Source organism: Paramisgurnus dabryanus, chromosome 12 (assembly GCF_030506205.2).
Source record: "Paramisgurnus dabryanus chromosome 12, PD_genome_1.1, whole genome shotgun sequence".
Lineage (NCBI taxonomy): Eukaryota > Metazoa > Chordata > Actinopteri > Cypriniformes > Cobitidae > Paramisgurnus > Paramisgurnus dabryanus.
Genome location: NC_133348.1, coordinates 8,609,973 through 8,633,364, shown reverse-complemented (window position 1 = coordinate 8,633,364; position 23,392 = coordinate 8,609,973). Strand labels below are relative to the sequence as shown.

At 39.7% G+C, this 23,392-nt stretch overlaps 2 protein-coding genes across 2 annotated transcripts; both read left to right on the top strand.

Moving 5' to 3' along the window:
* Window positions 1–12,599: 12,599 nt before the first annotated feature.
* LOC135737904 (trace amine-associated receptor 4-like) lies at window positions 12,600–13,643 on the top strand. The gene has a single exon (XM_065255764.1). The coding sequence runs from the start codon at window positions 12,600–12,602 to the stop codon at window positions 13,641–13,643; it is 1,044 nt and encodes a 347-aa protein (XP_065111836.1).
* A 3,983-nt stretch (window positions 13,644–17,626) lies between these two features.
* Window positions 17,627–18,649, top strand: LOC135738581 (trace amine-associated receptor 4-like). Its single transcript, XM_065256680.1, has one exon. The coding sequence runs from the start codon at window positions 17,627–17,629 to the stop codon at window positions 18,647–18,649; it is 1,023 nt and encodes a 340-aa protein (XP_065112752.1).
* The last annotated feature ends 4,743 nt before the right edge of the window (window positions 18,650–23,392 follow it).

Genomic DNA, 23,392 nt, shown 5'->3' with positions numbered 1-23,392 from the left:
TAAATCCTGGCTATGATCCTATGGTCTGCTGACTGAACTGTAGTAAAGGCACTGTGTCACCAGTTTATAAGGAACAAACAGTCAAATGTGCATTTCAAGTGATTAAAGATATTGTCAACAAATTCTGAATCTATTAAATGCAAAGTTAGACAAGAAGTAGTAATAAGGATTCTATTGATCTGAGATCTGACATCTGCATAAGTGACTGTCAACAATGAGAGGTAAATTATGTGAAGACGTGAAAAATTATAATAAGACTCCTGGGTGCTGCTGTCTGTTTGTGTAATAAACACTGATATTATATCATATCTAAACTGTGTGCGTGCGCCTGCATCTGTGTGTGAATGGGTGACATGTTTATAGCATAGATTATACACTGTGGTCAAGTACAAAATGAATAAAATCTATTTATAAAGGGTGTCCTTAAATCCATTGGTTTGGAGAGTGGTTGAAAAGAAATAACAGCTTCATTATCTAACAGTAAACTATAATTTATATGTACAGGTCAATGAACAGATGATATATAACACCGCTATGGGGTGGTTTCCATGACAGGATTTGTTTAAACCAGGACTAGGTTGTATTTTTTACAAACATACCTTACAAATAAACAATACTAGTGTGCATCTTGAGACAAAACAATGGCTCTGATATTTTTTTTTATTTGTCAGTTTAAGCTGCTATCAATTAAAACAGCTCAAACAAGCATTTTAGTCTTGGATTACACTTAAGCCCTGTCCTGGAAATCGCCCCTGTGAGGTAGTTTTCCGGACAGGAATTAGCTTAAAATGGGACTAGGCCTTATGTTCACAAATTCTGGTTTTCAATTGGCGTTTAGTTTTGCCCACATACAATAACCCACATGGGCATGTCAGTAAATACACCACAAAGGAAGTTAAACAAGTGATTCTGCCTTTCACTCTGAACGTCCTGTTAGATTTTGGATGCGTAAAAGTTTTTTCAGTGAGCATGTAATTGCATGCCACACAATTAAAGCACTTAAAATTGCCGTCTGGGATTTTGAAAGAAAGACGCAGCGGACTCGGCGCAGGCAAATACGATCGCACCAAACGATCTCTCAAATTAGATGCTCTTTTATAACAAAATCGCGGAGGGTCTTGGAAAGCATGACCGATTGTGGGGTCACTGCTTAAAACGTGCCAGTGTCGTTGAACGATATGTTTTAATGAATGTGATATGTGTCCATAAGTAGACACAAACGTAATTGGAGTATCTGTATGTGGTTTCTGCGCTCTGTCAGTCATTATATTTGTGCGTTCGATGTTGCGTACCCGCTCAAGGCAATCTCGTAATAATGTGTTATCATATCCCCTATTTGCGAATCTTTGACATAGCTCTCCTGCCTGTCTTTCAAAAGCCTCTTCACTGTCACAAATACGGCGTACCCTTAGTAACTGACTATACGGTAAACTGCGTTTCAGTGATGGTGGGTGAAAACTCTTGTAATCTAGAAACGCGTTACGATCTGTATCTTTTCTGTAAATCTCAGTGTGTAGTACATTATCACATTTTTTAACCCATACATCCAAGAAAGCCATGGCATTGGGATCAGAGTTTAAGGTGAATTGAATGGAAGGCAGTCTAGTGTTAACATAATCATGAAAAGCTTCCAACTCTTCCTTCGTTCCCTTCCATATAAAAAACACATCATCAATATATCTGTACCATACCTTAAGATGTTTTTTGAATTCATTATCGGAATAAATAAAATCATGCTCGAATTTTCCCATAAACAAATTGGCATAATTGGGTGCCATTGGCGAACCCATGGCAGTTCCTTGTGTTTGTAGATAAAATTTATCCTGAAACATGAAATAGTTTTTGGTCAAGACATCATTAGCCAATGAGATTAAAAAATCAGTGTGTTCCACATGATGGGTCTGCAGATAGTACTTTAAAGACGCTAAACCCGCTGTGTGTGGAATGTTCGTATACAAACTTGTCACATCCATTGTACATAATATATCAGATACATTCACTTCTCCTATACTAGATATTTTTTTCAAAAAATCAGTCGTATCCTTCAAAAAAGATGGCAGTTTATACACAAGATCCTTTATATGGCAATCAATGTATTGTGAAAGAGGCTCTGTTATAGATTGATTGCCAGACACAATAGGACGGCCAGGTGGATCATTTAGCCTTTTGTGAATTTTTGGAAGGGTATAAATGACTGGTCGTACTGGGTTAATCTGTAACAAATATTTATACTCTTTGTCATCAATAATTGCATCATTCAGTGCTTTTTTTAATTTAGATTTTATCTCATTGCTAAATTTCATAGTCGGATCAGCAGATAAACACTTGTATGCATTTTCATCACCAAGTTGTCTCTCTATCTCTGCAACATAAGACAACTTGTCCTGAATGACAATAGATCCACCCTTATCAGCAGGTTTAATCACAATATCATTGTCCAGCATCAACTGTTTTAAAGCCTCTTTTTCAGAAATTAAAAGGTTGGGCCTAATTGAATAGTCCTCTCTTCTCACATGGCTAAATGTGTCTTGTTCCACCAATCGACAAAACGTCTCTAGTGAGGGACTGTTAACCGGAGGAAGAAAAGTACTTCTTTGTTTAAACACAGTCTTTTTTGCGACAGGGGTGCATTCCTGGGTTAGCGTCTCTTGTTGAGTATACAGTCTATCCGTCCCTTTCAAATAAAACGCCCTCAGGCGAATGGATCTAAAAAATTTAAACATTTCTACTTTCAAAGTGAAAGGGTCATTTACCTTTACAGGAACAAAAGAGAGGCCCTTGGATAGCACGGAAAGTTGGTCTTCACTTAACTGTTTAGATGAGATGTTAATGACGTTGGTACTGTCACTTACTATCTTCGCGTGTTTATGTTTCTTCTTCCCCCTCCGCGTCTTGCGGCTGTGTGTTGGTCTGTTACTGGGGCTGCCATAGGAGGCGGGCGCCGGTTGCGTAAAAAACGGGTAGTGACGGATGAGTCGGTGTCGGTGCTCAAATCCCCAGATGAGGCAGTGCTGGGTGCTCTACGCTGTCTTTCAATGACTCTGTTGGGGCCTTGTTTTCCTCGAAGCCAGGGATACACAGTTTTGTTCCTATAATCCATCGTATCTCTCCGGTATTTATCCATTTTAATGCGCTGTGTTTCAGTTTTATATGTACTTATTTGCGCTTCACACTTATCCAAAAGTTCTTTGAGCTGTGTCGAAGAAAACCTGCTCTTAAGTTGTGTCTCGAGATCGGCAATCTCCTCACGAACTGTAGTCAGCCTATTATTTTGGTTATCAATGATAAGCAGCATCAGATCAAGGGAACATTTGTTAAGTATATCGCACCAAGACCCTCCGCGATTTTGTTATAAAAGAGCATCTAATTTGAGAGATCGTTTGGTGCGATCGTATTTGCCTGCGCCGAGTCCGCTGCGTCTTTCTTTCAAAATCCCAGACGGCAATTTTAAGTGCTTTAATTGTGTGGCATGCAATTACATGCTCACTGAAAAAACTTTTACGCATCCAAAATCTAACAGGACGTTCAGAGTGAAAGGCAGAATCACTTGTTTAACTTCCTTTGTGGTGTATTTACTGACATGCCCATGTGGGTTATTGTATGTGGGCAAAACTAAACGCCAATTGAAAACCAGAATTTGTGAACATAAGTGCAACATTAGGAAGAATGATGAAAGGTCCCCAGTAGCAAGACACTTTAACAGCGCAGGACATGATGCTAACACACTTAGGTTTATGGGTTTAGAAACAGTTAGTCGGCTTATGAGAGGAGGAGATCGTGAGAACCGCCTTCTACAGAGGGAGGCGTGGTATATTTTTAATTTGAATACATGCACACCTAATGGCATGAATGAAGAATTGTCATTGACTTGTTTTTTGTAAAAAACTGTTATTGGTTCACTTGATCTGAGTAACTTTGGTGTACTTCTGATGTAGTTCTGTGTACAATGTGTTAAAAAACAAAAAATGATGATTATATTAATTGTTTTAATTGAATGATTGATGAATGGGATGACACTACATTATCATTGGTCGATTGTGTGGGTGTATGGCGGGGTAGATATACATGAATGAGTTTGGAATGTTCATTCACTTAAGCACACTGAGGAAGGCGCAAAGCCGAAACGCGTCTGTGCCAATAAAAAATACGTTTTTATATGCAAAGTGCGGCCCTTTTCTTTGTTCTTTGAGATCATTTATAAGTCTGGTCAAGCACTCTTATAATAAATTGAGTGAAGCCTGCTCCTACGTAATAATTGTTTGAGAAATCATTGAGCGGAGCTCCTCCAACTATGTCATATGAAGAAGTTGAACGCCTCACTAATGTGAGAGCCAGCACCTTCGCATACACCGATCAGGATTCTACACGAATTCTCTTCCCTCTTACTACTATGGAAATGCCGAACGACACCTGGGAGATGCAATATAATCTGCTGGAAAATCTCCGAAAGAAAGAAACAAGAGCACTGCTCCATGGTAGCGTACTTTCACAATACTGGCGCAACAAACGTATACCGAGAGGATTACGCATCATGAAGGAACCCACTTTGGGTCGTGATGATCCGGATTTCTGCAACAAGTGGTGCGATATACTTAACAAATGTTCCCTTGATCTGATGCTGCTTATCATTGATAACCAAAATAATAGGCTGACTACAGTTCGTGAGGAGATTGCCGATCTCGAGACACAACTTAAGAGCAGGTTTTCTTCGACACAGCTCAAAGAACTTTTGGATAAGTGTGAAGCGCAAATAAGTACATATAAAACTGAAACACAGCGCATTAAAATGGATAAATACCGGAGAGATACGATGGATTATAGGAACAAAACTGTGTATCCCTGGCTTCGAGGAAAACAAGGCCCCAACAGAGTCATTGAAAGACAGCGTAGAGCACCCAGCACTGCCTCATCTGGGGATTTGAGCACCGACACCGACTCATCCGTCACTACCCGTTTTTTACGCAACCGGCGCCCGCCTCCTATGGCAGCCCCAGTAACAGACCAACACACAGCCGCAAGACGCGGAGGGGGAAGAAGAAACATAAACACGCGAAGATAGTAAGTGACAGTACCAACGTCATTAACATCTCATCTAAACAGTTAAGTGAAGACCAACTTTCCGTGCTATCCAAGGGCCTCTCTTTTGTTCCTGTAAAGGTAAATGACCCTTTCACTTTGAAAGTAGAAATGTTTAAATTTTTTAGATCCATTCGCCTGAGGGCGTTTTATTTGAAAGGGACGGATAGACTGTATACTCAACAAGAGACGCTAACCCAGGAATGCACCCCTGTCGCAAAAAAGACTGTGTTTAAACAAAGAAGTACTTTTCTTCCTCCGGTTAACAGTCCCTCACTAGAGACGTTTTGTCGATTGGTGGAACAAGACACATTTAGCCATGTGAGAAGAGAGGACTATTCAATTAGGCCCAACCTTTTAATTTCTGAAAAAGAGGCTTTAAAACAGTTGATGCTGGACAATGATATTGTGATTAAACCTGCTGATAAGGGTGGATCTATTGTCATTCAGGACAAGTTGTCTTATGTTGCAGAGATAGAGAGACAACTTGGTGATGAAAATGCATACAAGTGTTTATCTGCTGATCCGACTATGAAATTTAGCAATGAGATAAAATCTAAATTAAAAAAAGCACTGAATGATGCAATTATTGATGACAAAGAGTATAAATATTTGTTACAGATTAACCCAGTACGACCAGTCATTTATACCCTTCCAAAAATTCACAAAAGGCTAAATGATCCACCTGGCCGTCCTATTGTGTCTGGCAATCAATCTATAACAGAGCCTCTTTCACAATACATTGATTGCCATATAAAGGATCTTGTGTATAAACTGCCATCTTTTTTGAAGGATACGACTGATTTTTTGAAAAAAATATCTAGTATAGGAGAAGTGAATGTATCTGATATATTATGTACAATGGATGTGACAAGTTTGTATACGAACATTCCACACACAGCGGGTTTAGCGTCTTTAAAGTACTATCTGCAGACCCATCATGTGGAACACACTGATTTTTTAATCTCATTGGCTAATGATGTCTTGACCAAAAACTATTTCATGTTTCAGGATAAATTTTATCTACAAACACAAGGAACTGCCATGGGTTCGCCAATGGCACCCAATTATGCCAATTTGTTTATGGGAAAATTCGAGCATGATTTTATTTATTCCGATAATGAATTCAAAAAACATCTTAAGGTATGGTACAGATATATTGATGATGTGTTTTTTATATGGAAGGGAACGAAGGAAGAGTTGGAAGCTTTTCATGATTATGTTAACACTAGACTGCCTTCCATTCAATTCACCTTAAACTCTGATCCCAATGCCATGGCTTTCTTGGATGTATGGGTTAAAAAATGTGATAATGTACTACACACTGAGATTTACAGAAAAGATACAGATCGTAACGCGTTTCTAGATTACAAGAGCTTTCACCCACCATCACTGAAACGCAGTTTACCGTATAGTCAGTTACTAAGGGTACGCCGTATTTGTGACAGTGAAGAGGCTTTTGAAAGACAGGCAGGAGAGCTATGTCAAAGATTCGCAAATAGGGGATATGATAACACATTATTACGAGATTGCCTTGAGCGGGTACGCAACATCGAACGCACAAATATAATGACTGACAGAGCGCAGAAACCACATACAGATACTCCAATTACGTTTGTGTCTACTTATGGACACATATCACATTCATTAAAACATATCGTTCAACGACACTGGCACGTTTTAAGCAGTGACCCCACAATCGGTCATGCTTTCCAAGACCCTCCGCGATTTTGTTATAAAAGAGCATCTAATTTGAGAGATCGTTTGGTGCGATCGTATTTGCCTGCGCCGAGTCCGCTGCGTCTTTCTTTCAAAATCCCAGACGGCAATTTTAAGTGCTTTAATTGTGTGGCATGCAATTACATGCTCACTGAAAAAACTTTTACGCATCCAAAATCTAACAGGACGTTCAGAGTGAAAGGCAGAATCACTTGTTTAACTTCCTTTGTGGTGTATTTACTGACATGCCCATGTGGGTTATTGTATGTGGGCAAAACTAAACGCCAATTGAAAACCAGAATTTGTGAACATAAGTGCAACATTAGGAAGAATGATGAAAGGTCCCCAGTAGCAAGACACTTTAACAGCGCAGGACATGATGCTAACACACTTAGGTTTATGGGTTTAGAAACAGTTAGTCGGCTTATGAGAGGAGGAGATCGTGAGAACCGCCTTCTACAGAGGGAGGCGTGGTATATTTTTAATTTGAATACATGCACACCTAATGGCATGAATGAAGAATTGTCATTGACTTGTTTTTTGTAAAAAACTGTTATTGGTTCACTTGATCTGAGTAACTTTGGTGTACTTCTGATGTAGTTCTGTGTACAATGTGTTAAAAAACAAAAAATGATGATTATATTAATTGTTTTAATTGAATGATTGATGAATGGGATGACACTACATTATCATTGGTCGATTGTGTGGGTGTATGGCGGGGTAGATATGACCTAAACCAGGCTAGCGCCTGACCACTGATACCAACATAGTTTTCTAGTCTATTGAGTAGGATTCTGTGGTCTATTGTGTCAAATGCTGCACTAAGGTCTAGTAATATAAGGATTGAGATTTCACCACGATCGGATGTTAATAGGAGGTAATTTGTAACTCTAAGCAACGCTGTCTCTGTGCTATGGTGGGGCCTGAATCCTGATTGGAACTTTTCATATGTACTATTATTTGTCAAGAATGTGCGTAACTGGCTTGCCACTACCTTTTCTAATATTTTCGAAAGAAAAGGGAGATTTGAGATTGGTCTAAAGTTATTAAGTTCTCCTTGCTCAAGCTGTGGTTTTTTAATCAGCGGTTTAATAACTGCTAACTTGAAAGCTGTTGGAACGTATCCTATTTCTAGCGATGAGTTAAAGATATTTAGAACCGGGGTTGACACTACAGGGAATACTTCTTTAAGTAGTTTTGTGGGAACGGGATCTAATATACAGGACGATGATTTGGATGATGTGACTAGTTTAGAGAGCTCATCTATTGTAGTAGGTTTAAATGAATCAAGATGTTCGTATGGTAGTCTAGTGTTAAGTGAACTAATGGGTAGAGTGGTGGCTGCCTGGGTAGCTACGATGTTTTCCCTAATAGCCGAAATTTTGTTAGAAAAGAAGTTCATGAAGTCGTTACTATTGTGTTGAAGTTTACTATTGGTTTCTGTTTGTTCTTTGTTTCTGGTCAGTTTCGCAACTGTGCTAAAGAGGAAACGAGGGTTATTATGATTCTCATTTATAAGCTTGCTAAGATATGTAGATCTGGCGGTTTTAATAGCCTGTCTGTAGTGTTTAACACTCTGTTTCCATGCTGCGCGCCATACTTCTAACTTTGTGCTTCTATAGTTTCTTTCCATTTTTCTAGCTGCCTTTTTAAGGGCTGCTGTGTCATGGTCATACCATGGAGCTGGCGGTTTTTCTTTGAATCTCTTTTTTCGAATGGGAGCAACGGCATCCAATGTGTTAGAACAGACATTGTTTAGGTTTTCTATTTCAATATCTAGATCGTCACAGTTATCTGCTACATGTTTCATTTGGGACAGGTCTGGAAGAGTGCTAATAAAGCTATCTTTAGTGGTGGAAATTATTGTTCTGGCTAGTCGGTAGCATGTTGTAGATTAAGTGATCCTATCTAGAAGTACAGTGTATGACACAAGGTAATGGTCAGAAACTGCATCACTCTGAGGTGATATTTCGACGTCATTAATATTGAGTCCGAGTGACAGAATTAAGTCTAATGTGTGATTACGAGTATGCGTTGGCCCTGTCACGTTTTGTCTAATATTGAGAGAATTTAGAACATCTATAAACGCACGTCCTAATGCGTCTTTTCGGTTGTCCACATGGACATTAAAATCACCAACAATAAGAGCTTTATCTACAGTGACTACAAGCTCAGATAGGAAATCTGCTATTTCATTAAGGAAATCTGCATGGTGGCCCGGTGGTCTATAGATTGTCGCTAAAGCAAAAGAAAGCTGTTTGTGGTTACGATCAGTTATTTCCATATTTAACAACATTACTTCAAATGATTTAAATTTTAGCTCAGATTTTTGGTTTACTTTAAACATTGTGTTGTATATTGTAGCTACACCACCCCCTCTCCCCTTTAATCGAGGTTCGTGTTTATAATAATAGTCTTGTGGGGTGGATTCATTTAAACTAATGTAGTCGTCTGCTTTAAGCCAGGTTTCTGTTAAACAGAGTACATCTAAGTTTTGGTCTGTAATTATTTCATTGACAATAGGTTCTTTATTGGTAAGCGATCTAATGTTAAGAAGGCCGAATTTTAAGATTCAAGATTCATCTGTTAATGTATTGTTTTCTAATTTTATTTGAATCAGATTTGTACCAGATGTAACAAGCGGTGCCCTGTATTTATTTGTTCGGGGAACAGATACAGTTGAAATGTGCTGATATTTCGGTAAGATTGACTCGAAGTGCTGGGATATAAGTGGTCTTGACATATCACGGCAGCTAACAGATGGACGGTTAAGCCGATCCGTCTGTTTCCTGACCTGGGCCCTGGATAGTCAGACTATATCAGAATTAAGACTATTGATCAGATTTTTAGTGAGTATAGCACTTCCTTCCGATGACGGATGAAGGCCATCTCGGGTTAAGAGAAATGGTCTTCCCCAGAAATGCTTCCAATTGTCTATAAACCCTACGTTATGCTGAGGGCACCACTTTGACATCCATCCATTGAGAGACACTAATCTACTATGTGTTTCATCTCCCCGGTAGGCGGGGAGGGGACCAGAGCATATTACATTGTCTGACATTGTTTTTGCAATTTCACACATCTCCTTAATATTATCTTTGGTGATTTCCGACTGGCGGAGCCTAGTGTCATTCGTGCCGGCGTGAATAACAATCTTAGAAAACTTCCGCTTAGCATTAGCCAGCACTTTAAGTTTGGATCTAATGTCAGACGTTCTGGCTCCCGGTATACAGTCGACTATGGTGTTTGGTGCCTCAATGTTAGTGTTCCTGAGTATAGAATCTCCAATGACCAGGGCACTTTTAAAAGGTGTTTCAGCTGCTATACTCCTTAGGGGATCGAATCTGTTAGAAATTGTCGTTACGTTATGGGTCTTAGAAGGACGCCTTATATGACTATGCCGCCTAACAGTCACCCAGTTTGACCGCCGACTTGACTCTGATGACGGAACCGAGCCATGTGTATTTTGATAAACACTATGCGCGCTCGATACAGTATTTGTAATATTTATATTAGCATCTGATGTCGGAACCGAGCCATTAGTCTTTTCGCTCGATAGATTATTTGCGACAGTAACATTAGCGGTTTTGCTATCCTCAACTAGCGTTCGGATGCGCGATTCTAGTTCAGCAACCTTCTCAGTTAACCTTAATACTTCAATACACTTAGTGCATGTAAACCCCTCTATGCTAACAGCAGAAGCTAAACTATACATGTGGCAAGTAGTACATGTTACAATAACACGCGGAGTCTTACCGCTTTCATGCTGGGCGATGGCGTCTTCGTTTACCCGAACGCGGTCCCCGGAGCTGCATCGCGTGGGGTGTTCGGTTGTGACACGCCTCGGTCGCCTGCGAACGTCTGGGGTCAGGGTGATGTTTGGCTTGCCGAATCTGCGAAGGCCGGGCAGCGGTTCCTCCACAGCTTCCCGATCGCTTTCATGTCGTTCACGGTCCGTGAAGCTGCATCGCGTGGAATGCATGTTTGTTGCTCGCTTGTGGACGTCGGAAGGCAGGGTGAAGTGGGCGCTGTACCTCGCCTTGGATCTGCTAAAACCGGGAAACAACTCCTCCACAGCTTCCCGCTCAGGTGAGGATAGGTCAGAAAAGCATATATCAGATGAATCCGCCATTAGATCGGAAAATGCTAGCTTTAGCCTCCACCGTGTGGATGCTCCCACCGTGTGGATCCAAAATCCATTGGGATAAATGATCGATGCGCACGGTGCATGGTCTAAAAGGGTTGTATCCTTTCTTTTAAGGAATGATCGGTGTGTTTTGGGTGTAACCTGCACCTCTCATCTCCCAACCCCTTTCAAAGCCAGTTGTGCCAAGGCAGATTCCCTATTTACTAGGGGGGCAATGCTTCAAATTACTCATGGTTCGGTGTGTCATGGTTTTAGGGTCACTGTTTCGGTATGGTTGTGTGTGTGTGTTTACATGGACAAAATGGCTACTGTCAAATTCAAAGAAAATAATTTATTGGGTTACAAACACCTAAGACTTTGGTCACAACAGGCTTCTTTACAAAAATAAAACCTAAGCTGTTTTTAACCTCTGCCAAAATCAACATTTTTACCTAAGTGTACTTGCATTATTATACTAGATGTACCAACATACAGTGCACATCAAAATAGCACATAATTAGCTTACAACACTGGGTTACTTCTTATATTTTATGCCACTATCTTCAAGTTTTTTTGCAAGAAGATCAGTTTGTTAAAATTTAAACACAGAAGGCAATGTTTGCTGTTTTGGTCTCACCTGCGATTGCGTGCTGTCACCTGTTGATGACGGCGCAATTAGTGACTTGTCATATTATATGTATTACCTTGAGCATACGGCACTCGCGCCGTGCAAATTTTATACACATTGTTTGTCCATCGCTGCTGCAGCAGACTTAATTCAAGCTGGTGGTTTTTTCAGTAAAATCAGTGGGATTTTAATTGCTGAAAAAAGTATAGTAATCACCATTATCTCAAAAATATTAAGTAAGTATTTTTACGAGAACAAGTATGCAAAAAGTGTGCACTCTAAAAATACTTTATTTGTAACAAACAGGAGATTGACAGCCAAAATGCTTCAGTGCTGTGAGTGTTTTGATAAACGTATTACTCTCAATAGTCACATATAATAATCCAAGAAATCCAGTAATAATCTTTTACATTTTATTCCTTTTTTATTTAAAAAAAAATTTGTGTGCTGCTGCGTGTTTGTGTGTGTGTGTAATAAGCAAAGTGTACGTGCATTGTGAACCTGTATATACGTGTATATTAGTAACATGCTCTTTATAAGTTTCCTCAAAAAAACAACGCACCAACAATGCGCCTGAACACACCTAGTTTTCAGCCCACCTGCTCATGGGCACACTAATAGTCGCAATAGCACTTGTTATTTAAACAACTTTGCACAGGACATGAAATTTATAAACATGTTGAGCTAAAACTAGCAAAAAATATTTGCGTTGCACCTGGTGCCGCATTGGGCCGAATGTATGATAGGGCCCATTGTCTGAACATGTAATATGCATTTGAGCATTATGTCACTGTTTTCACTAATTTGCATTGAAACACAGTTCAGTTTTTTCATTCTAATCTCATGAGTCACAATGGAGGGTGGGGGTGAGATCTGAGGGTATATATGAACAAATCTGAGAGCCCAAGTTCATTTAGGAACAAGGAGTGAATGGGCATGTACTGTATTCGTGTTTATGTTTCGTTAGATATTTGTCTTAACCATGCTGTAACTTCTAAAACAATTTTGTTTAAACTTTATTTATTAATTGTCTTTCTGTTTACAATTACAATGGAAGTCCTCTCAGACACGATGTCTTTCAATGAGACTGAGAATATTCTCCTGTGTTATCCTTTACATCCAGACTCTTGTCCAAGAGCTCAGCGTCTCACTGGAGTTAAAGTGGCAATGTACGCTTTCATGTTACTCATGATCCTCACAACAGTTTTTGGGAATCTGCTGATCATCATCTCCATCTCTCACTTCAAACAGCTTCAGTCTCCAACTCATCTGATTGTTCGATCTTTGGCCACCAGTGACTGTCTGCTGGGTTCACTGGTGATGCCCTACAGTATGGTGCGATCTGTTGAGGGCTGCTGGTTTTTAGGAAATGTTGTTTGTAAAGTGCATTCTAGCTTGGACATGACCTTTTGTATATCTTCTTTAATACATCTTAGTTTAATATCTATTGAAAGGTACATGGCCATCTGTGACCCTCTGAGGTACAAAATGAGAATAACAAACAAAACTGTGACTGTATTTATCACCTTCACGTGGCTCTTTTCATTTGTGTACAGTTTTAGCATTGTGTTTTCAGGGGTGAATGCTGTTGGTATGGAGATGCTTATTTTGCAAATGTCCTGTGTGGGAAGCTGTGTTCTGTTTTTTAACAGACAGTGGGGTCTTATTTGTCCCATTCTCACATTCTTTCTCCCCGGGACTATCATGAGCTGTCTGTATATAAAGATTTTTCATGTGGCAAGAAAACATGCAAGAGTTATGTCAGAAAGAGCGACTGTGGGGATAACAGGGGGACTGAAAAATCTAAGCTCTGCTCATAGAGAAAGAAAAGCAGCTAAAACTCTGGCCATTGTCATGGGTGTGTTTTTGCTCTGTTGGTTGCCCTATTTTACTGTTACTGTTATCGGTCCGTTTCTCAGTTTTGTGACACCAGCTGATGTTTTTGAAGTTTTAGTTTGGTTTGCATATTTTAATTCCACTTGTAATCCTTTGATCTATGGATTTTTCTATCCTCGGTTTCAAAAGGCCTTTAAGACTCTAATATCCACTTATATCTGTGGATTCAAGAACTCAGTAAGTTTGGTATTTGAATAAAGTTTCTTTTTATATTTTGATAAAGATTTTATAGAACAAATAAATGTTTTATCTAGCAATGTAGCATTTGTTCCTGTTATAAAAGTGATTTTAACACCATTACAAGATATTGATTGATCTTGCCGATCTTGCATCAACTACAGTAGTAATGTTAAATACATCTTAAAGGGATCATTCACCCAAAATAAACATTTTTTAATTATGAACTACTTATGTACTTATGAACATGTATGCATTTTCCTCTGCTGAAAACAAAGATATGTTGTAACATCTGCACTTTATAGTATAACTGGACATTTTACATTGATTTAAATCCAGATTAAAATATAAACACACATCAGTCATGTGTGCATCAGTTTACATTATTACGTTTCAGACGAGGGGTTATCACAGTCATTTAAACACATGCAGGAGTAGAAAAGTATAAAAGCTGTAAGAACAGCTCATATTCAGCCAGAAACTATTAGATCACCTCTTTAGCCCAGATATGTGATAACATGGACTTACATTACAGATTTTATTCAATGTTTACCAATACACACTATTGTTATTTACAGTATCCACAAATCAGTTTATGAACACACAGTGTTTCTTATTAATTACTTTGATTATAGCATCCCGGCCCCCCAACATCTTATTTTTTCCACTATAGTTTCAAAACGAACCAAAAATATTTTACACTTCTCGTAATAACAAAAAATCTCTAAAGTTTGTGTTTGTGCTTTTTTTTCTACAACGCCCAAATCAGTGTGTCAGTTATCAGAGACTTTTTTCACTGAGACTTTTTTTCTAACAAAATACAAGATGACCAGACATGGACAAATAGACAAGGATTTTTTCCAAAATTATTAATATATTGCTCTCTGTAATTCCGTGAGCCGAAGACCACAATTTACACTCTTGAGTATTCCCTTAAATGTGTAATATGAATTCATAGTTCTCATAAACAGCTGTTTAATTATTAAAGCTGTTTAATAATATCCTCTATTTAAATGATTGGATGCTTGGACCCGGAAACAGTATATGTGTTTTTTAAACTGAACAAAATTATAATCTTTTGTTTTTGCCCCCAATTTATCATGACCTGAACTCAAATATTTAAGACTTTTACGTGACATAAAAGGCCTATTTCTCTCAAATATTGTTCACAAATCTGTCTAAATCTGTTGGTGAGCACTTCTCCTTTGCAGAGATAATCCATCCACCTCACAGATATGGCATATCAAGATGCTGATTTAACAACATGATTATTGCACAGGTGTGCCTTAGGCTGGCCACAATAAAAGGCCACTCTAAAATGTGTAGTTTTCACACATCACAATGACAAAGATGTCACAAGTTTTGAAGGAGCATTGGCAGGAATGTCCACCAGAGCTGTTGCCCTTGAATCGAATGTTCATTTCTCTACCATAAGCCGTCTCCAAAGGCGTTTCAGAGAATTTGGCAGTACATCCAACTGGCCTCGCACCTGCAGACCACGTGTAACCACACATTATAAGGAATTATTGTTTCATAAAGCAAAAAGTCCAGTGTGTTTAACAATGCTCTTTTGCAGTTCTAAAACCAGTGGTTCTGAAACATTTCAGCATGTTCCCCTGCTTGTGTAAAGTGCATCACTTTGCACCCCCCCACCAAAATAAATTCTTACATAAATCATTCTCAAACTTTCTAAAAACAAGAATTTTAATGAAACCAAAAATAGTAAATTATACAATGTATTGATGTTAATAAGTTTAATTACACAAGATCTTTGATAAATTAATATATTTAAAAAAATGTCATGAAACTGGGGGCCCCCGGCGCCTTCTCGTGCCCCCCAGTTGGATAACCACTGCTGTACACCACTGCATTTTTGAGTTTACTGCACTCTTAGAACGGATGTTTTAAAAACAACACATTAGTGTTGATTCTGGGACAACACACTAAATGAATCTACCCATCTGTGTTATTATTGAAACGACACATTTTGTGTTACTTTTTACACAGCTTGTGTTTCATTTTAACACAAAATTACACATAATGGGCCCTATTTTAACGATCTGAAATGCAAGTACGAAGCGCAAAGCGCAAGTGAGTTTGTGGGCAGATCTTGGGCGCTGTTGCTATTTTCCCGGCGTGAGAAATAACTCTTGCACCGGGCGCAAATCAATAAGAGGTTGGTCTGAAGTAGGTTCATTATTCATAGGTGTGGTTTGGGCGTAACGTCAAATAAACCAATCAGAACGCTATCCAACATTCCCTTTAAACGCAAGGGTGCAAGTTCCATGGCGGGTTGCTATTATTATGACGGATTTACCAGGCGCACACCAGGAGCGGTTCACAGCCGAGGAGACCGACGTTCTTTTTAAGGGCAGTCAAAGACAGAGAAGTTGCTTTGTATGGGGATAGGAGAAACCCGCCCAAATCAGCGTCGGTTAAACAGGCGTGAGAGGAAATAGCCACAGTCTCATCAGCTGGCATCCCCATCGTTGCGCCAAGCGCTACAATGATGTCAGGAGACGGGGGAATCCCAAGCTTGCCAGCATAAATCGGGCACGCCGTGTAACGGGAGGTGGATCTGCCTCTACACAGCACCTGATGCCAGCAGAGGACATCGCTGCGTCCACCCTCACCGCTGAAAAGGGTTTGGGGGCTTTGAAATCGGACCCAAGAAACGCAAGCAAGGTCCAACCCCAAAGTACTCTTACAAATCAAGTTCACATACATTAAGGTTTCTTATGAAAACATTTGAATTATTTACATAAAATAAACGTAATACAGCCACACAACAAACTTCTCAAAATATTTTAATCGTTATTTGCATGAGAATTTTTTAACGCAGCCACACAAAATAAATAAAAACTATCACCACAATGCTCACCACTATGATTCCCCTTATCTCGTGTATTAATATTTTTAAGTGTAACAATTTATGATTTGCAAAAATAACTGTTGCATCTGTGTAGATTAGATAAGCAAAGTGTGTGCGCGTTGTGCACGCTATACATTATGGTCAAGCATGCGCCCTTAAAATAGCATAATGAACAACGCGCAACGCGCCACTGACTTTAAACTTTTTTTTTCTGGTCAGTGGCGCAATTGTTTTTTGAAACTGCAAAATAGCATCAGGGATGGTTTGCGCCGGAACACGCCTCTTTTTTTGCGCTGAACCGCCCAGGGAGCGCAAGTTCATTCCCTAGTTTGCCGATGTGCTTCTGTTTAGGGAAAAACGCCGGCGCCGGCGCAAAATACGAATGATACATGCGTCACTGACAAAGTCAATTGCGCTGGGTGCAAGATAGGGCCCAATGTGTTAAAAGCTTAACACAAAAAGATGTGTAAAAAATTAACACATCCTTTTTAAGAGTGTGCTTTATTTTATCCTGCCTGTGGGCCCAGCTCTCTCCTTTGACCCTGTTGTGGAGAAGTCAATGGAGTAGCCTTCAGGCTATCGTTAACCGATCCTTTAACTGGCCTTTAACTCAGAACACACAGTTCACTACAGTATAGTTCAGTTTTCACTCTAATCTCATGAGTAACAATGTTTGTTTAACAATTAGTTACGTATACAGGTAGAGGAGGAGTGGGGAGGTATCTGACAGTATATATGAACAAATCTGACTATACTTAAATGGACATGTACTGTATTTATGTTCAGGTTTCTTTAGATTATGGATTTTACCATTTAACATTAAAATTTAAAAAATTATTTTGTTAAAACGTGTAGTAAAAATTGTCAGTTCACATTTACAAGAGGAAGTCAATTCAATTCAATTCAATTCAATTCAATTCAATTCAATTTTATTTATATAGCGCTTTTCACAAAAGTCAATTGTTTCAAAGCAGCTTTACATAAATAGAAGCAGTGAAAAGCACAGAAAACGACAGATAGCACAACAGAATACATGACAGCATGAGCAGTTAAATTTGCTGCGGCTATGACTCAATATTATAATTGCACGTATTACTAAAGCAACGTCCTCTCAGATTTTCAGGCAGATGCAATGTCTTTCAATGAGACAGAGAATATTCTCCTGTGTTATCCTTTACATCCAGACTCTTGTCCTAGAGCTCATCGTCTCACTGTTGTTAAAGTGACAATGTACACTTTCATGTTACTCATGATCTTCACAACTGTTTTGGGGAATCTGCTGATCATCATCTCCATCTCTCACTTCAAACAGCTTCAGTCTCCAACTCATCTGATTGTTCGATCTTTGGCCACCAGTGACTGTCTGCTGGGTTCACTGGTGATGCCCTACAGTATGATGCGATCTGTCGAGGGCTGCTGGTTTTTGGGAGATGTTGTTTGTAAAGTGCATTTTAGTTTGGACATGGCTTTTTGTATCTCTTCTTTAATACATCTTAGTTTAATATCTATTGATAGATACTGGGCCATCTGTGACCCTCTGAAGTACAGAATTAGGATCACAAACAACACTGTGACTGTATTTATCACCTTCACGTGGATCTTTTCATTTGTGTACAGTTTTAGCATTGTGTTTTCAGGGGTGAATGCTGTTGGATTGGAAACACTCATTATGCAAGTTTATTGTGTGGGAAGTTGTGTTCTGTTTTTTAATAAAGAATGGAGTCTTATTTGCCCGATTCTTACATTCTTTCTTCCCGGGACTATCATGAGCTGTCTGTATATGAAGATTTTTCATGTGGCAAAAAAACATGCAAAAGTTATGTCAGAAAAAGTGACTGTGTGGACTACAGGGGGACTAAAAAATCAAAGCTTTGCTCATAGAGAAAGAAAAGCAGCGAAAACTTTGGCCATTGTCATGGGTGTGTTTTTGCTTTGCTGGATGCCTTTTTTTATTGCCATTGTTGTTGACCCTTACATCAATTTTGCAACTCCAGCTAAAGTTTTTGATGCTTTGGTTTGGTTTGCGTATTTTAACGCTACTTGTAATCCTTTGATCTATGGATTTTTCTATCCTTGTTTTCAGAAGGCCTTTAAGATTCTCATATTTACTTATGTCTGTGGCTTCAAGGATTCAGGTGGCTTGATATTTCACTAAATATGTACATTTTTATAAATATATTTCTACTAAATGTTTTATCTGCTTGTTCACATGTTTTCTCTTAAAATTAATCTTTTTTTACAAGATATTGTTTAATCTGGGTGATCTTGCATTTACTAAAGAAGCAGATGTTAAAAAAATCTTAAATGGTTCATGCACCCAAAAACTGTATGCATTTCTGTCCTCTGTTTTTGTCCCTATAATCCAATTTAGTGGGATCCAAAACATTTTTATGATGAAAAAATGTTTCTTGTTAAGTTAACATTTCTTTAATGTCTATTTCCAAATTTTATATTCATTTCAATTCAGATGAATGATCATATGTGTATCATTTAACATTATGATGCTTCAGAACACCTGGTTAACTTTTGATTTATTACTATTTCACTTCAGTCCATGTGCCTATAGTAAAGTAATGAAATGTACAATGAGAACTGATAAAAATGCAGAACTCCCCATTTATCACTCTTCAGTTCAGCCTGGATCTACATTGATTTACATTACAGATTTCTATCTAATGTTCACCACTGCAGAGTATTGTTATTTACAGTATCCACAAATCATTTTATTAGCATATCTTGTTAATGAAATTTGTGGATACTGTACCAAAGTTCATTTAAAGAAAGTCTAAGAAACTTATATAGGGGAAGATACAGATTTCCATAAAATCACTGTCTAATATCGCAGTAAAAAAACATGTTTCGTTCAACTATTAAACATTAATTCAAGTGAATTATTTCAATTCTGTTTCTGAAGCTCAGACTGTACTAAACAAAACCTTTTCAAACAAAAACAAAATAAGCTAGTAGGAGCTGTACAAGCTGCTCTATCCAACTTGTCAAGCTTTGATGCACAGTTGCAATCTCTGGAGCTGGTACCGGCACACAGCGGTGAAAATGTGAAGGGACAGCACCAGCTTGGGTGAGTGGTCTGACAACGTAAGAACCCACGGTAACACTTTAGAATACTGATCCATGGTTAATAAATAACTACACAGGAACAAATGGGTAATGCAATATTAACAATCTAGTAACTACTGTTAACTAACACAAAACTCTGATTAATTAACTAGTAAGTAATAGCACACAGATGAGCATGGTAGTTCACTATTAACTAATCAATAACTACTATTTTTTCATACTTCCCAGAGAATTACTGAAAAGTTTCATAATTCATGCTAAATTAAACAATAACTAATATAGGATAAATGACTAGCACTATATTAACAAGTTTCCTACTGTAAATACAGGTACACAAGACTTTTTGCATTATCAATAGATAATTGCACACTAGAGAGTCATTAAGAGACTACTGGAACATATAGATTCATTAACCATCTAAATGCCACACATACAGTGATTGTATTATTTATCCTAACTTACCTGTCAAAAAATAACTACTATCTGAATAACGGTAACCCACTAGTAATGACTCAAGTGTTACTACATCCTTCTAAAGTAATTACAAATTTTTTGGATCAGTATTCTAAAGTGAAGATCATGATAACCCACTAGTAATGACTCAAGTGTTACTACATCCTTCTAAAGTAATTACAAATTTTTTGGATCAGTATTCTAAAGTGAATATCATGATAACCCACTAGTAATGATTCAAGTGTTACTTCATCTTTCTAAAGTAATTACTCATTTTTTGGATCAGTATTCTAAAGTGAAGATCATGGTAACCCACTAGTAATTTCCTAATAAGGGGAGATATGAATTAATAAAGACACGGAGCGGCTGCTTCACCATCAAAAGCTCTGTATTGTCTGAAAATTATTTAAATTGTTTAATCACATGATGTTCTGATTTTGTGTGCCATTAAACTTGAATGACAGAAAACCACTTTAAATAAAACCAAAACACAAATGATAAAAATGTACTTAACGTTACTGTAATGGTTTTGTTATGTGTTCTGGTTGTATTCTGTGTATTTTTGTATTTTGGACTTTTATTTTGATACTCTGCTCTGTTCTGACTTTTATTTTGATATTCATCATGCCATGTTTCAGTTCACACTTCCTGTCTGTTTTGTATATAAGTCACTTCCTGTTCACCTGTTCCGGGCTGATTATTGCATCGCCACATTCTGTTTATCTGCCTGTATTCTGTTTGACCTGTTATCTGTATCTGTTCCTGTTTTGACCTGTGCCTGTTTCTGGATTTTGATGGTTACTCTGCCTGCCCTGAACCTGAGCCTGTATTTGGATTCTGATTTTGGATTAACCCTTTGGATTTGTTTGCTGGCCCTTATTGGGATTTTACTAATAAACACCTTTAGCACATGGATTCTCCTCTTCCTCGCTTTCTTTAAAGCGCCCCGTTACAGAATAATCAGCCATAACCCGGAATCCAGCGAAGGTCAGTAACTTCCCATCAGCAACATGAAACCTGTTTTTGCACTACTTGCACTCCGCCAAAACCACCGCGCCATCGAGGATTACGTGAGTGACTTTCTGGAATTGTCTAATCGAGTGCATTATGATGAGGACGCTTTGAAACCGATTTTTTATAATGCCTTAGATGAATGGTTGCGCTTGTGTATGCCACGTGATATGTCTGTCTGGTCACTGGAGCAATATATTGACTTTGCGTTGCTGTTGTGTGGTTCCCCCTTCACTGTGGGTGTTGCGGATACACCTTCAGAGGCTATTCCCAACACGCCACGCCATGTCCTGCCTGTTATGCCCACACCTGTACCAGTTATGCCTGTTCTGTCCACGCCTGTTCACAAAATGGCCGCCACCCTGCCTGTTCCCAAGATGGCCGCCATCCTGCCTGTCCCTAAAATGGCCGCCACCCTGCCTGTTCCCAAAATGGCCGCCATCCTGCCTGTCTCTGCACCTGCACCTGTCTTCAAGAAAACCACCACCATCCTGCCTGTCCCGAAAACTGCCACCATCTTGCCTGTTTCTGCACCTGTTCTCGAGAGAGCTACCATCATTCCTGCACCTGTATTTCAGAGGGCCATCGTCACCACCACACCTGCACTCATGAGGGCTACTACCCACCCAGTACCTGACGTCCAGATGGCCACCCTGCCTGAACCGACGACCACAGAGGTATGTCTCATGGACTCTGTTATTTCTGAATTTGCCATAGCCCTGTGGTGCGTCTGGTCTGCCTGCTGCTCGTTTGTCCCCTGTGTTTCTCAAGGCCCTGAACTCGAACCCCTGGACTCATTTGATCTGCTTGATTCATCCGACCCATCTGATTCATCCGATCCATCTGATTCATCCGGCTCATCTGATTCATTCGATTCATCCGACTGCTCTGATTTCATCGACTCCTATGATTCATCTGATCTGCCCGTCTCATCTGATCTGCCCGTCTCATCTGATCTGCCCGTCTCATCTGATCTGCCCGTCTCATCTGATCTGCCCGTCTCATCTGATCTGCCCGACTCATCTGATCTGCCCGACTCATCTGATCTGCCCGACTCATCTGATCTGCCCGACTCATCTGATCTGCCCGACTCATCTGATCTGCCCGACTCATCTGATCTGCCCGACTCATCTGATCTGCCCGACTCATCTGATTCGTCTGTCCCGTCTGGTTCGTCTGGCTTACCTGGCTCACCTGTCCCGTCTGATTCACTTGGCTCACCTGGCTCGTCTGATTCGTCGGCTCCACCATCTGGAATATCGTCACCCTGGTCTGTGGAAGCTCTTCCAAGTTTTTTTTTGGGGGGGGTAGTACCCGGACACAGGAGGGAGGCAGAGGACACCGAGGCGGAGGCCGAAGTGTACTCTGATCCTCCCTTTCCTTGTGATCTGGGTCTATTCCTACCCCATGACCCAGGTCCCAGCCTGCCCCATGACCCAGGTCCCAGCCTGCCCCATGACCCAGGTCCCAGCCTGCCCCATGACCCAGGTCCCAGCCTGCCCCATGACCCAGGTCCCAGCCTGCCCCATGACCCAGGTCCCAGCCTGCCCCATGACCCAGGTCCCAGCCTGCCCCATGACCCGGTCCCACATCTGCCCCATGACCCGGGCCCACATCTGCCCCATGATCTGGGACCATGCTGGCCCCACGACCCTGGACCATCCTGGCCTCCCCTGAACTGCCCTGCCTTGCCAAGAGGTCCTGGCCCGCCCGCCCACCCTCTATTTGGACTTTGTTATTTGTATGTTGGGCTCCGGGAGTCGCCCTTTAGAGGGGGGATTCTGTAATGGTTTTGTTATGTGTTCTGGTTGTATTCTGTGTATTTTTGTATTTTGGACTTTTATTTTGATACTCTGCTCTGTTCTGACTTTTATTTTGATATTCATCATGCCATGTTTCAGTTCACACTTCCTGTCTGTTTTGTATATAAGTCACTTCCTGTTCACCTGTTCCGGGCTGATTATTGCATCGCCACATTCTGTTTATCTGCCTGTATTCTGTTTGACCTGTTATCTGTATCTGTTCCTGTTTTGACCTGTGCCTGTTTCTGGATTTTGATGGTTACTCTGCCTGCCCTGAACCTGAGCCTGTATTTGGATTCTGATTTTGGATTAACCCTTTGGATTTGTTTGCTGGCCCTTATTGGGATTTTACTAATAAACACCTTTAGCACATGGATTCTCCTCTTCCTCGCTTTCTTTAAAGCGCCCCGTTACAGTTACATACAGCTTTACACTGTCCAAGTTAAACATATCACATTTATCATGAGTTTTTACATACATATTTTATATGCTAGACGGTATAAACAATTAAAATGCTCATTAGCATACTCTCATTGTCATTTGCAGTGAAAAGA

Coding starts and splice junctions, on each gene's coding strand:
- LOC135737904 (XM_065255764.1), top strand. CDS start 12,600: ATGGAAGTCCTCTCAGACACGATGTCTTTCAATGAGACTGAGAATATT.
- LOC135738581 (XM_065256680.1), top strand. CDS start 17,627: ATGTCTTTCAATGAGACAGAGAATATTCTCCTGTGTTATCCTTTACAT.